Source organism: Haemaphysalis longicornis, unplaced genomic scaffold (genome assembly GCF_048455015.1).
Source record: "Haemaphysalis longicornis isolate Haplotype H1 unplaced genomic scaffold, Haemaphysalis longicornis Haplotype H1 scaffold_3, whole genome shotgun sequence".
In the NCBI taxonomy this organism is placed as follows: domain Eukaryota; kingdom Metazoa; phylum Arthropoda; class Arachnida; order Ixodida; family Ixodidae; genus Haemaphysalis; species Haemaphysalis longicornis.
Window position 1 is genome coordinate 12270116 of NW_027526335.1, and position 12563 is coordinate 12282678.

At 48.0% G+C, this 12563-nt stretch overlaps 1 protein-coding gene across 1 annotated transcript; it reads left to right on the forward strand.

Moving 5' to 3' along the window:
- Window positions 1-1991: 1991 nt before the first annotated feature.
- On the forward strand, window positions 1992-10522 carry LOC144173974 (uncharacterized). Its single transcript, XM_077702365.1, has 3 exons — window positions 1992-2459; window positions 5821-6050; window positions 9446-10522. The coding sequence occupies exons 1-3, from the start codon at window positions 2405-2407 to the stop codon at window positions 9551-9553; spliced, it is 393 nt and encodes a 130-aa protein (XP_077558491.1). The 5' UTR covers window positions 1992-2404; the 3' UTR covers window positions 9554-10522.
- The last annotated feature ends 2041 nt before the right edge of the window (window positions 10523-12563 follow it).

Below are 12563 nucleotides of genomic sequence, written 5' to 3' on the forward strand. Positions count from 1 at the left end.
AACCTGCGAAGTTTCTGAGAAAGCTGTACAGCTTTCCTTTGTAGCCGTACGGCATTGAGGTGGGTTTCAAACTTTCCTTCGCAGTTGGGTAAGTTGCTGCTTCATTAACAGAGCAGCGCAAACAGACAAGAAGAGGCGGGGACGGCACTCGCAGTACGACGTAACCACACGCCTTGCAAAACATTGTCTTCAAGACATTGGAGTCCCTGCTGTAAACGTCGCGCTAACTGTTCATAACAAAAGAGACCATCTAGGTGATTCCAGCACAAACGGGGCTCTTCCTGCAAACTGCACTGGCCACCGAGAAGCAGTAGAACACCGCAGACTGAACATGCGTCGATATGCTGCTTGTCAAGGAAGATGTACGGAAGCCTGCCATGCACCGAGCACCCTATCACGCACTACTCCGATCACAGGGCAGTCATTATTATGCAATTATCAAATAAAGTCATTTTGCGAATTTATTGTGCAGTACCAACAGGAGCTATCGCTGTATTAACGCCATACTTCTGCACTGAACACATCTCTAATTATAGTAGACTCTCGATTAAGGGATCTTCAAGGGACCGAAAAAATTAGTTATATTTAACAGGAGTTCCCTTTACTGGGATAGATGTGCAAAAGTGCAAATTTGTGTGCAAACTCTAAGCACTAGAAGATGAATGTAGCTGATAGTTTTTTTCAAAAAGCAAGAAACTACAACAGGTTTAGGCAGAGCACTCACAAAAGTTATTTGGCAACAATTAGTCCCTGTGCACGAAAAAATGCATCAATTTTTTTTGTTTGAGTGCTTGCAACTACATCTCCAGGAACGTTTCTTTTTTTGTCATGGCACTTAAGCTTTGGACATACTTTTCAGATCCTGGTTCATTCTGGAAAAAAGTTTCTTAGATACTCCCCAGCTGACTGTTCTCCTTGAAGTGTGGTATCTTCTACGGTAGCTATCTCTTCAGATTCATCTTCCGGCTCATCCTCCTCGCCCTCCTCTTCATCGCACACCTTTGCAACAATGCTCTCCGCTGTGTTCTCAGGGCAAGTCACAGCATCCCGGTCGATGTGCACATACTCATCACAGCCCAGTTGGATTCCCTTTAAAGCAACGCTGCTCTACTACCTCCTGCCTCTCAATGGCAGCTGCACTGTCACATTCAGGCACATCCTGCAAGGCGAATGTCTGGTCACTTGAAAAAAAAAATCCTGCATGTCTGAATCAATTCCCTATAGTGTTAGCATACAGCTGCCTCCAGGCATCGGCTATAAGGTGAATGGCGCCAAGAGTGTCCAAGAATGTCCATTCTGTGCTCTTTATTCTGGCTCATGCACACCTGCATCCTCTGCAGGATACCCTTGCGGGAGCGGGCTTTGATGGATTGAATAACTCCCTGATCCGTGGATTGCAACAGTGCTAACTAACGAGACTAACTACTACCAACGAAACGAGGCTTACGGGGCTAAAAGAAACAAAAACGGAACAGCCGAAACCGGAAAAAGCTGGTGCTCATGGCAATGTCACAGTGACGCGGGAATTTTTAGTTCTGATTACCGAAAGTTTTCTTACGTTTTCTTAATACAAAACCAACCAACTTACAAGCTGCTGTTCCGTTTAAGCGGCAATTTCGTTTAAGCGATTTCCGTTTATTGAGATTCTGCTGTATTTGGATTACACAATGCTGTTGAAACTAAGAACAACGACTAGCCCGATTTCCTACCTTGCGTGCATGCTCAAATGGCCAAAAAAGACATGTAGGCTCATGCACTACTCCCCCCCCCCCCTTTTTTTTTGTTTGAGTAAAACAAAAATGTTGTTGTCGGTCTTTGTGGGCGGGGTTTTCCTCTCTCATTCGAATGACGGGAATAAATGTATGCAAGACTACCAGGTCAGTTTCCGGTGAGTAAGCGAGCTTTTCTTCCGAGCAGGCAGTGACTCGCTCAGTTCCGCATGACGCGTACACTCGCTCGGGTTTTTACCGAGACAGTGGCAACGGAGTGATTAGAGACATCGGCATACAGGCTGCGACATCCAAACGAACGCATTGAACCCCGTCCAGTGAAATAGAGGGATAAAAACCCCGAAATTTATTGCAGCACGCACACTTTCGCCGGGCTATCTGTGTCGTGTTGAGACAGCTGCAAAATGGAGAGCACGTCTTGTGTACTCAACGACGCGGCCGAGCACTCTGCTATCCATGGCATGCATATTCCGCATGCTTGAAGCCCGTAGATCTAGCTCGGAGGAGGTCGTTGACTCGGGCGGCGAGTGCTTCTTCCGGGGGCCATCGACCAGCGCAGCTCCTGTCATCGCAAACGCGTCGTCGTCAGCGCAAGCCATAAAGCTGATCGGCACTCGGCGTGTCTCTTTCATTCGCAGCAAGAAGGCCTGGCTGGACGTTCGCACCGCAGTGCCATGGCGGCCTGGACCACCGTTGTCGTGGTGTCGCTCGTCTTCTTTCATCACTGCCGTGAGAATGCACGCTGGCACTTCCATTTAACACCGCTCGCACTACTAAGCTCTTCTCGAACGCCGCGCATGGTGAAATCGACAATGGGTGTATATTTAGAGGACACTGGTGGGCGGCAATTATTCCCTCTCGTGGCCAACAGCCGCAGTAAATTTGGATAACTGAGTTTTGAAGTTTGAAAGGAGCGCATTTGTTGAAAGTTAATTAATTTAGACAGTTCGAGGTCAATTGAAGAATATCTAAATTCCTCCGCGCGAGCCTGAGTGCCTCAAGCCGTTGCTTTTCATGCGTTGTGAGGTTATCGTATACAAAGTTAACAGCGGAAACAATAACTGTGAAAGCATTCCTCAACCGTAACGTTTCCCCATCCCTGGGATCAGTTACACTGTTATGCGGCATAGAACGCCGTACTTTGGGGAGGTGCGCATTGGGGGCGCTGGACCTATCAGTGCATTGACATCTGAACCCAAGAAAGCGTGCTTCGGTTTGTAATAGAGTCGGGACTCCGTCCACTGAGAGATGTAGCTTTTTTTGGTTGGTTGTGGGTATGTTTAATAACTAGAAAAAAGCTCAGACTTGGTTGGTAGAGCCGAGGTCCTACGAGCCGAGGTCCGAGGTCTCAAGGATTATTGCAAGCGGTCTTGCGTTGTCCGCAAGAGTCTTGTATCACCCAGGCCGTGATGCCGACGTACACATTATGCTTGACTCCCTACTGAGGCAGGAGGTAAGGGAAATGGGTAGAAAGTGTTGAACTTCGATAGGTTTTCCCGAATTCGGATTAAGCGCTTCCTGTCAGCCCGCAGAAAATATGCCTGTTGGACCTCTGGGTCCTCCAGCTGCGGCGCGATGCTCAGAAAGCTGAGTGACACGTCGTGATACGATGAGGCTTTAATGGAATCTAGAAGAAGAAGCGGGCGCGAGCCGGCGCAGCCACATGAGCATGCGGCAGCTCGTGAAGCGTAATGAAATGATGATGGTTAGCGTCGTCTGCTGCCAGGGGTGACGAAGAGGAAGTCACAAGAATGCCTGATCCCCAGGTTTCGCTCAAGAGCCCGAGCAGCAGCTCTTGGACAGCTCTATTCGAATTTCGTAGCGCCATGTTGGGCAGTTGATCAGGACAAGGACGGTGCTCTGGCGCGCATCAGCGTTGTCCCGTTTGAGTTCGCCGTAAAGATAGCGCTGTTGAGATAGTCAGTGTCGTTTGCACAGTCATCATAGTCTCTGGCACGTAAGGAGGCCAGTATTCGATGTGTAGGTGTCGGCCAACTCATTAAGTAGTGCGTGCATCCACGGTTTGGCAGTTCATTGATTAGGCTCACTTGAGAGGAGGATTGCTGTTCAGTTTGCTGCAGACATATGCCAGTTGTTCGAGTGAGACAAGATGCATTCCCTTAGATGAGCTCGTCTAGCTGTGCTGTGCCGGTTTTCAGCCTGCTACTGAGCTTACATTGTGTTAGAGGTGAAGCCCCTTAGTGGTTGGGGCTGTTGGCGTCTCCTGTCGTCGTCGTCGTCGTAATCGTTGTATCATGTAGTCACGGTACTAAAACACCGGGAAATTAATTTACGCCTTGCACTAGAACGTAACGCGCACTAAAAAAACACTGGGACACTCGTTTACGCCTCGCGCTAGAGCGCTTCGTGCTTCAAAGGCAAGAGACTTTTACAGCAAAGCTGTATACCGCTACCCTCAATGGTTTCATCTCCGTCGGCAAAAACCCCAAGGCGCCAAGAATATACTTATACACTGCATGCTTCTCCCCTCCCCACATTTCACGTTAGTGAAGCCGGCCCGGGATTTTTTTTTTTTTTTTTGAACGCCTTATCAGACTGTGTGGTGCCTGAGAGAGCCCACCTTGACGAAGTCGTCCGGAGTGCTGGCAGACTTCTGTGAGCACGAAGTCCGTCTTGGACCTGCAGATTTTATAGGTTCTGTTCAATCGTACCGTGTCCAGGGGCAGTTAGTTACGCCTACGGTGAGAGGCGGATTATACAGGGTTCAAACTGTGCAAACGAAGCGGGCCCTCCGGACTTGGGGGCCACCCGAGGGCTGGAAAAAATGGCAGATTTCGGCGTTGGGTTCCAAAAAAGTTTAAGCCTCCTGTTGATTTCCTCTAATTGAATCAGAGATTGCCCTTTTACAATAATGAATGCTTCGAAAAGCTGTTCGTTGCATCCTGAAGTAAGCTAACAGTTCTTCAGTCTCAGGTAGGAACGCTGCATTCGCCCAAAACCATGGGTGAAATGGGTTTCGGGGCCAGATGTGTTCAGTTCATGGAACAAGGCATATGCGAGGTTAGACACACGAGAAAAAGTGAACGTCATAAGCTTCACGTGCTTGACCTGTGCAAGCGACGTTATCTTAGAACCAGTCATTCGATTAATTGAAGTGCACCACTCGGAACGGGCACCTTACTGGAGAAATTACCTTCAGCGCGTAGTTGCTTTTGTAATGTTTGTGGAAGTACGAGGACCCTTTCTCAGGGGATTTAATCGTGCCTCCCGAAAATGAAAACTTTCTTGGGTGTATTGAACTGATCCCCACGTTTGATCTTTTTCTCGCTGCCCATGTAAAGAACATTGGGAACGTTGGACGTGGCAAGACATCCAACCTTTCCTCTGTGGAAGATGTTGTAGAAGCTCTTGTGACCGAAGTCCGAAAAAAAACTCACTTGCGAGATTGCAAGTGCCAAGCACTTCTCTGTTTCGGTTGATTAATCTACACTTAATTTGAGTCACAGGGATCAACTTAAAGTGGTGATTCGCTACGTCGCTAACGATGAGCCTTAACAATTTCTCGGGATTTTACCCATGCATAACCAGCATGAAGGGGAACATATTGCTATGTCAACGCTCGACTTCTTTTCAAATCTTCAAGTAAAGTTCCAAGACTGCCGTGGGCGATCAGACGACAACGCGAGCAATATGGTTGGCAAATACTAATGCATGCTGGCTCATTTGTAAAAAAAGAAAGCCAGTCCGCAAGCTACTGATATTCCTTACGCTGCTCACTCTCTTCACCTGATTCGTGTGGGGAAGCCGTTAGTTTTTTCGGGCTCCAACAGCGTACGTGAGTTTTATTTGCTGCGTCTACTCAATGCTGTAAGTGTTGTAAGGCGCTGCTATTGCTGCCTTGGTACGCATGCAACTCCGGGCCACCCTGAAGAAACAATGGCTGTATACTCAACTATCGTGCCTGTAGAATAATGCCAATCAGCGTGTTTCCAGGTGTCTTTCTGGTGGGAGTTTAAGACGCACTCAACATTGAATGTCTCACATTTCCGCCTGCTTGAGACTGTTCTTCGCCACCCCATGCTCCCCGGAGCCGACACGTACTGAGCAGGCAGGGCGTCGGTGCCCGCAGGCGGAGCCAGCGAGAGCGAGCTGCTGGCCAACTTCCGTCGCTGCCAGCGCGTGTGCAACCGCGTGCTGAGCAACACGAGCCTGCTCGGCGTCGTGGTGGGCGTGGGCGAGAACCTGCAGAACGCCACGGCCACCGTGGGCACGGGCATCCGGGGAGGCATCCAGGGCGTCGCCACGGGCGTGCGCCAGGGCACGGCCGCCGTGGTCGACAACGTGCGCAAGAACATACAGGTATACTGTATATGTACATTGAAAGATAGAGCGTGACTTCGACAACGACACAAAGGTAGAACGACGGGAAAAGCGCTCACTTGCAACCACGGTGTAAGATACATTGTTAGTATATCTTACAAGGTGCTTGCAACTAACATTTATTTGAAACATCGTCGCGGATTTGTACAGGTATCACTAGGAGCATGCGCACTGCAATACACTATACATGTATATAAAGCACCAAACAGATGATGGACACAATCAACGTGACGTTTCCAAAAATTCAAACTCGGTGGCACGCAAAAGCACAGATGTATGCACAGACATAACTGATTTTGTCCATCATCTGTTTGGTGTTTCTATATAGTTTATTGCAGTGCGCGTGCTCCTAGTGATACGTGTATAAATACGCGACGATGTTTCAAATAAATGTTAGTTTCAAGTGAGCGCTTGTCCTTTGATTCTTCCTTTGCGTTGTTGTCGAAGTCGCGCTCTATCTTTCAATAATGCACCAACTTGCCCAACAGCTGTGTTTAACTATATACTGTGCATAGATGCCGCGAGCGCGTGCGGACCAGAGAAGTGGCGCTGGCGCGCTCTGGCCAACGAAGCTCGGATCAAGGAAATGCCTGCCGTAGCCTGTGTGTGCGCGTGGTTTGTTCACCACCGTGTGCACGCCACTCGTAATCACGTATACAGACCGTTCTGATTTCTTATCTGGGCTTATTGCATCTGCTGAACCTTACGTTTAAAGAAATGTCCCTCTCTATTCCTTTACCTGGAAAGCAGCTGTTCGTATTACTTTCGCTGGATTTTACCTACAGGGAAAGCCGCGTGTTGTAAAGTCTTACGCCTTGCCAGTTCTATTCTAAATCTTACATTTTCTGCACACATATACACCTTCGCAGAAAAGGAAGGGAAAAATAAAAATGCGCAGAATTACAGCTGCACATTGTGGTGCTATACAAGCACTCGTCGACAGCTGTCATGCCGCAATTGGCACCCATTCTAACATAGTCGATACTTTGTGAAGACCTTGTGAGTTGTGAGTGTTCACCTTTGCGTTGTCCACAGCCTTGTCTTGCGTTGATGAACCGTTCAGTTGGCCGTTGCGCTGAACCACACACGGATGGAGCCCCTGAGTTACGTCAGTGAGTCTCGCTCCCGTCGGGAATTATTCTTGATACCACTAAGCTTTTTAGCAGTGTTCTGTCGCGAATTATTTCGAACCTATAGGTCCGTCTAGAGTCGTGCAGAACCAAGTTCCCGACTGTCGCTGTAATATATAACATGCTTGCGTTCGCCGCTTCCACAGAGTGTTAAGGACATTTATGCGCACTCATTTCTTCGTTAGGACTACAACTATACAGTACAGTATAGAGAGATTTTTTTACGACGCAGTGGTAGTAAATACCAGGGATTGCTATTTTTCACGAGCATGCCCGCACAATATTGACTTACTCTCCCCTCCCCCCCCTTTTTGTGTGCTACTGCTGATGATGATGACGGTTAATGGTTTCTCCTCTGTCACGGGGTGGTGCTGCCCAGTAACGTAAGTAGGAACACCATTGTACATTCATCGTGCCTTCAAAAAAAGAAAAAAAGCTTGAAGAGCTTGCCTGCACGGCCATCCCTTAAACTTCGCAACAGACAACCTAAACTCGGAAGAATTCGCGACAGAACACTGTTGGGCAGCGTAACGAGGCTACAAAAGAATTCGCGGCAGAATAGCGTGCACTCAATGGCAGCCCACGGGTTTACATATAGATGGTATTCACTGAGAAGTTTAGCTGTCAATTTATTTGCTTGGCAACACTGGAAATGACCACGGACATGGCCAGTCTTGTGCCACTGCGCACGCACGCCGCAAAAAAAAAAAAAAAAAAAAAACACCGGCGTGCGTCGTCTCGATTCTAAACAGTGGTGCCAACAGAGATGTTGTAAATCGCACTCACATTTGAGTCGAGGCATTACTTTGCGATCGGTGCGGTAAAGTTTGGAACGTCCAACACGCATCACGTGCTTAGCAAAGACAAGTACCGTCATCCCGCGGAGCCCAATGTAACCAGTGACGGCTCACTCACATGGTTGGCTGCATGCGTGCTTCGCCAATGAATACAACCTACATACGACGCAATGGCGAAGACAGCGGGCCTTCCCAATATCCCGAGAAGCTGTTACCTTGCCTGAATTACCGTAACAGGCTGCTGCGATTCTGTGCAGGCTTTTTTTTTTTCCTGACAGGAGTGATGCCGCACTGAAGCGCCCAGAACGTTGACCTCAAATCTATTGCAGTTTTATAATATTCGCTTGGGACGGATAGCCTTAAAATAGGATAGTGAAATCTGTTGAGTCTTATTTAAACGCTGAATTGCGCACTAGAACTTGTACAATCTTATATTTTACTGTTTAGCAAGACCATAAAACCCTTTATTAAAAAACTTGATAGAGTAAGAGACGCACTGCAGGCGCTTTGTGCGGCCCTCAGAAGACATCGGGCAGTTAACGTCACATTGGTTAAGAATAGGGCTTGAAACTTTCTTGTTATATGCTAAAAAACTTCATAACAGCTGTTCATATATGTTTGTTCACGCACATGCACACATGCTGTATATCTACTGGTCCGTTCCGTTCCGTGCGCGGTTCGTTGGAATTAGATGCGTAGTGATGTTCGCTAGGTTCTCGCCATGCCATTAAGGGAGAGGGAAGAGGGCTTCAGGTTCAGGATACGGTAAGCGGGATCGATACGACAGCAACCGCGGTGGCTGTTTGTGCTTGCCTTGTTAACTTACCTGTTAGGAACCTCTGTTCTTATACATGTTTGGCGCGTGTGCTTATCATATATCTGCAGGCAATCCCACGGCTGGCGTACAATTATTAAAGCGAAAGCTTTCTTAGTGGGACCTATGGTGCCCTGTAGAACAACTAACGCCTTTCCCCAGAGAAAGGCTCTGATGAGCTCTCTGTAAACACGGCGCGTGCGTGACACCGGGCTGCCATTGTGTCAGAATGATTACTTGAAAACCGCGAAAAAGGAACGGTTCTAGATAGGACAATACACGCATCGATCATGAAGGAGGAGTATACAATAGTATACGTTTATCTCATACCACGTATCGGTATACGTTTAGACAGTTCGTAGATTCATTTTCTCATTGCGCGAAAAACCGTAGCATGGGTTCGTTCTTCGTTTTTCGTCTTTAAAGTTTTGATGATCGATTGGAAGCACTTTCAGCGAAGTTTGACCGCACTTAGCCGAGGTATTGACACACTTTTGACGCAGCTTTAATGTGAGAAAGCTTTCGCGCTTCTCTCAACTTTCATTCTTTCAGTTTTTCTGCAGACTTCCACTACAGCCCGCCTTAGATCCTGGGTTTGTCTTAAGCGCAGTAACCCCATGTTTAACCTTGCAGGCTGTCAGGAACGGAATACGGCCGTCTAGATACCCGGAGGACGACTACAAGGACAACATTCACACGTTACCATCCGGGGATCAACTGTATGTGGTGCCGGCTCCATGAGCCAGGGACCCTCCTCGGAGGTCACCGGTGCACCTTCGAGTCATGAAGCGCACTTCGAAACTCGCCGTCTGTTCAAGCTCATACTGTCACTTCTGCAACACCATCGTCTCGCAAGATGCGCCTTACCACCACCGCATAAAAACTTGTTAGAAAGGAGGTTGTAGCCTGGTTGCAGCATGTATTCAGACCATCACATACACCCAGCTTAGTTTATTGTACATATACACCTCACCGCATGTCCACCAACATGTTCACACTGTACCTCACCACATTGGCTTGCCACAAAACACCAGCAACCCCCGTTATCCGCCGCACCCCAACCCCCGAGCAGTGGGAGGCCGGAGAACAAGCCCTGAGCACAACCGCACAAGCCCACTGAGGGTTTCCCCCACTTCCGAGCCCGGGGCACCTTTTCTTGGAAAATAATGTTGCACTAGTTTGCTCGCAGGTCGCACTGGGCTGTTCTTTGAGCTGAGTGGCACGACAGTTTCATTTCATTACATTTCATTTATTTACTCTCAATGCCGTTCCGGCGTTACAGACGAAAATGTGTAATCAAGAAAAAACACAGCAAAAACATACAGAGGGTCCAAAAGATTGCAATGATTGAACATAATAATAAACTGCCCAACTTCTACACTAATCACCAGTCGGGCGCGCACGCACAAAAGGGAAACACAGCGACCGAGGCGGCGAAGCAAAATCTTTGGCGGCCGCAATTGTAATCTTCCCTCCAATTTTGATTCAATAAACATATTTTCACCACAAATTGTGACCCTCCTGGCTCAATACGAATGTTTGACCATGCGTACGTCACAGCAATTCCCATCATCACCGTCGTCCTCGTGAAGATAGTGCGCGGACCGACACAACCACGCGCCGGTGCTCCTCCGGCGACGCGTCATGCACCGCCGCTGCGCAGGCTTGGCGCCACGCTAAGGAGGCTTCGCCCATCACGACATTCAGATCCCGTACAGCCGGTAAAAGGCTTGTCTATAACACAGCGTTCGTACTCTCAGCCCTATCCTTCCCCGCCGGAGCGGGATTTGAATAAAACTACTGCGGAATTCTGAAGTCTTAGCCCTTCGCTTTTGCCTCCGACATGTTTGGAACGAGTATGTATCGGCAGTTTTCGGATGTAGCTGGTTGAAGTTGAAATCGCTGTTATAGACAAGCGTTTTACCGGCTGTACGTTTGGGCCTTCGGTTCGTATACAATAATCGCGCGGCTCAGCTGCGATGAGCCACTGTTCTAATGGCGCTAGTGCTTTCCTGAGCATTTCAGCGACGTGCAGATTGCTGCGCTAGATTACTAAGTGCCATCAAACAAATTTACATCACACCACCTCAATGCACCTTGATGATACAAAGAAACACGCTTCCATGCGTATTCGCCGGCTCTGCCTCGCGACGCGGTCTGCGGGATACATTTGGTTCTCATGCAGGCCTGCTTTCTCACCATCATGGTATCGCGTCGGAGATAGTTCAGTACTTTAGACCCCCCGTCTTTTTCCAGCACCATCATCGATCGCAGAAGTAAATATTTGCATGAAACGTGTTGTTTGTCGAGTTGGTTCATACTGAACAATACGGTTTAGCGCAAAGAAGACATCGACTGTGGCGAGACGGCACAGGCTCTACTATCACTGAATTTATTTCGAAGACGGCAGGCATGTTGTGTATGCCCGACATATATAAGTCTGCTGTCTTCAAAATAAGCGCAGTTGATAACAGCGCCTGTCCCGTGTAATTCCCGGCTTTCTTCATTGCACTGACTCATTTTTAAAATTATTTCAGAAGTATGCAAACGGACATATCAGTGCCCTGAGCTTCGGAAACTGCATGCAATATGAAAGCGAGTGGGTGTAGCGCCAGCTAAAGTCCTTCAACAATAAAATTACTATGTACGCATGCTCGGCCATTTTATTCTTCAAGGAGGAGGAGTGCGAACTGTACGGGGCGACGAAGATGGGGAACGAAAACTGCAACGTCGGCAATAATCGCATATTTTAAAGCTGTATCTCGTACGTTTCAATCTTCTTTCACGACTATGCGTTACTCGGTTAGTTTTTTTAAGCGCACTTTCGAAGGATAAAGGCCCTTACGTAAATGATGTGCAGATGCAAGGAGATGACGCCACGCAAGACTTCAGAGGTCTTCGACCTACGAACCAAAGGAACGTCACTGTCCCAATTGCACCTCGAGTGAGATGCTGATCATTTTTTTCAGGCCGTAATGTTTTCCGTCCCTTTCTCTGGAACCAAGTCGCCCTTCACGACATTCTGCGCAGATCAGTAATTTTCCTATTACTGCATGAAATATAACCAGTTCAAGCAGGGCTGTCGTTTCTCTTTTTAGTGTTCGTTTGGAATATGCGTGGTCTGCGGAAAAGGAGCAGAAAATATGCGGCACATAGTGTTGGAATGTGAGTGTATCCATCCTAATCTACATGAGGAAAATATCCGGCTTCCAGAAGCCCTGGGATTTAAGGGTAGCACATAGGGTATTAACTTCAAGGCTGTCGAGACGGCTGAAAGAGGATTAGAATGCTGGTGGCCGAAAAGCAGAGAGTGGAATATTGCCAACGGCAGCTACCAACAGTAACAGAAAAAAATATAGTGCCCTTCTACTCTGCGAAGAGGGATGACCTGCGAAGCTGGAAGCAGTCCACGGAGTGCATGAAGCAAAACCCGTTTGTTTGTAATTCGTATAGAGCATACTTCCCAGCCAGTTAGCTGAATGCAACTTGAAAGGAACAGCTTAATTCTAGAGGGCAAACATGGATCTGTCTGCTTCCCTCCCGCGTCTTAGGCATCTTACGTTTGTGTAACACATCAATCATATCTGCTTGACCACTGTGGACGCCGTACAGGTCGCATTGGGCCATCTGATGTCTTCGTTTGAACTTCCCGCCAGCACAATAAACATATAATCATTAAGGGCATGAAACCTATAGCTGCGTGTGTGCGCCCCCTCCCTCCTCTTTCCACTTTCAACCCATGCACTCCGGA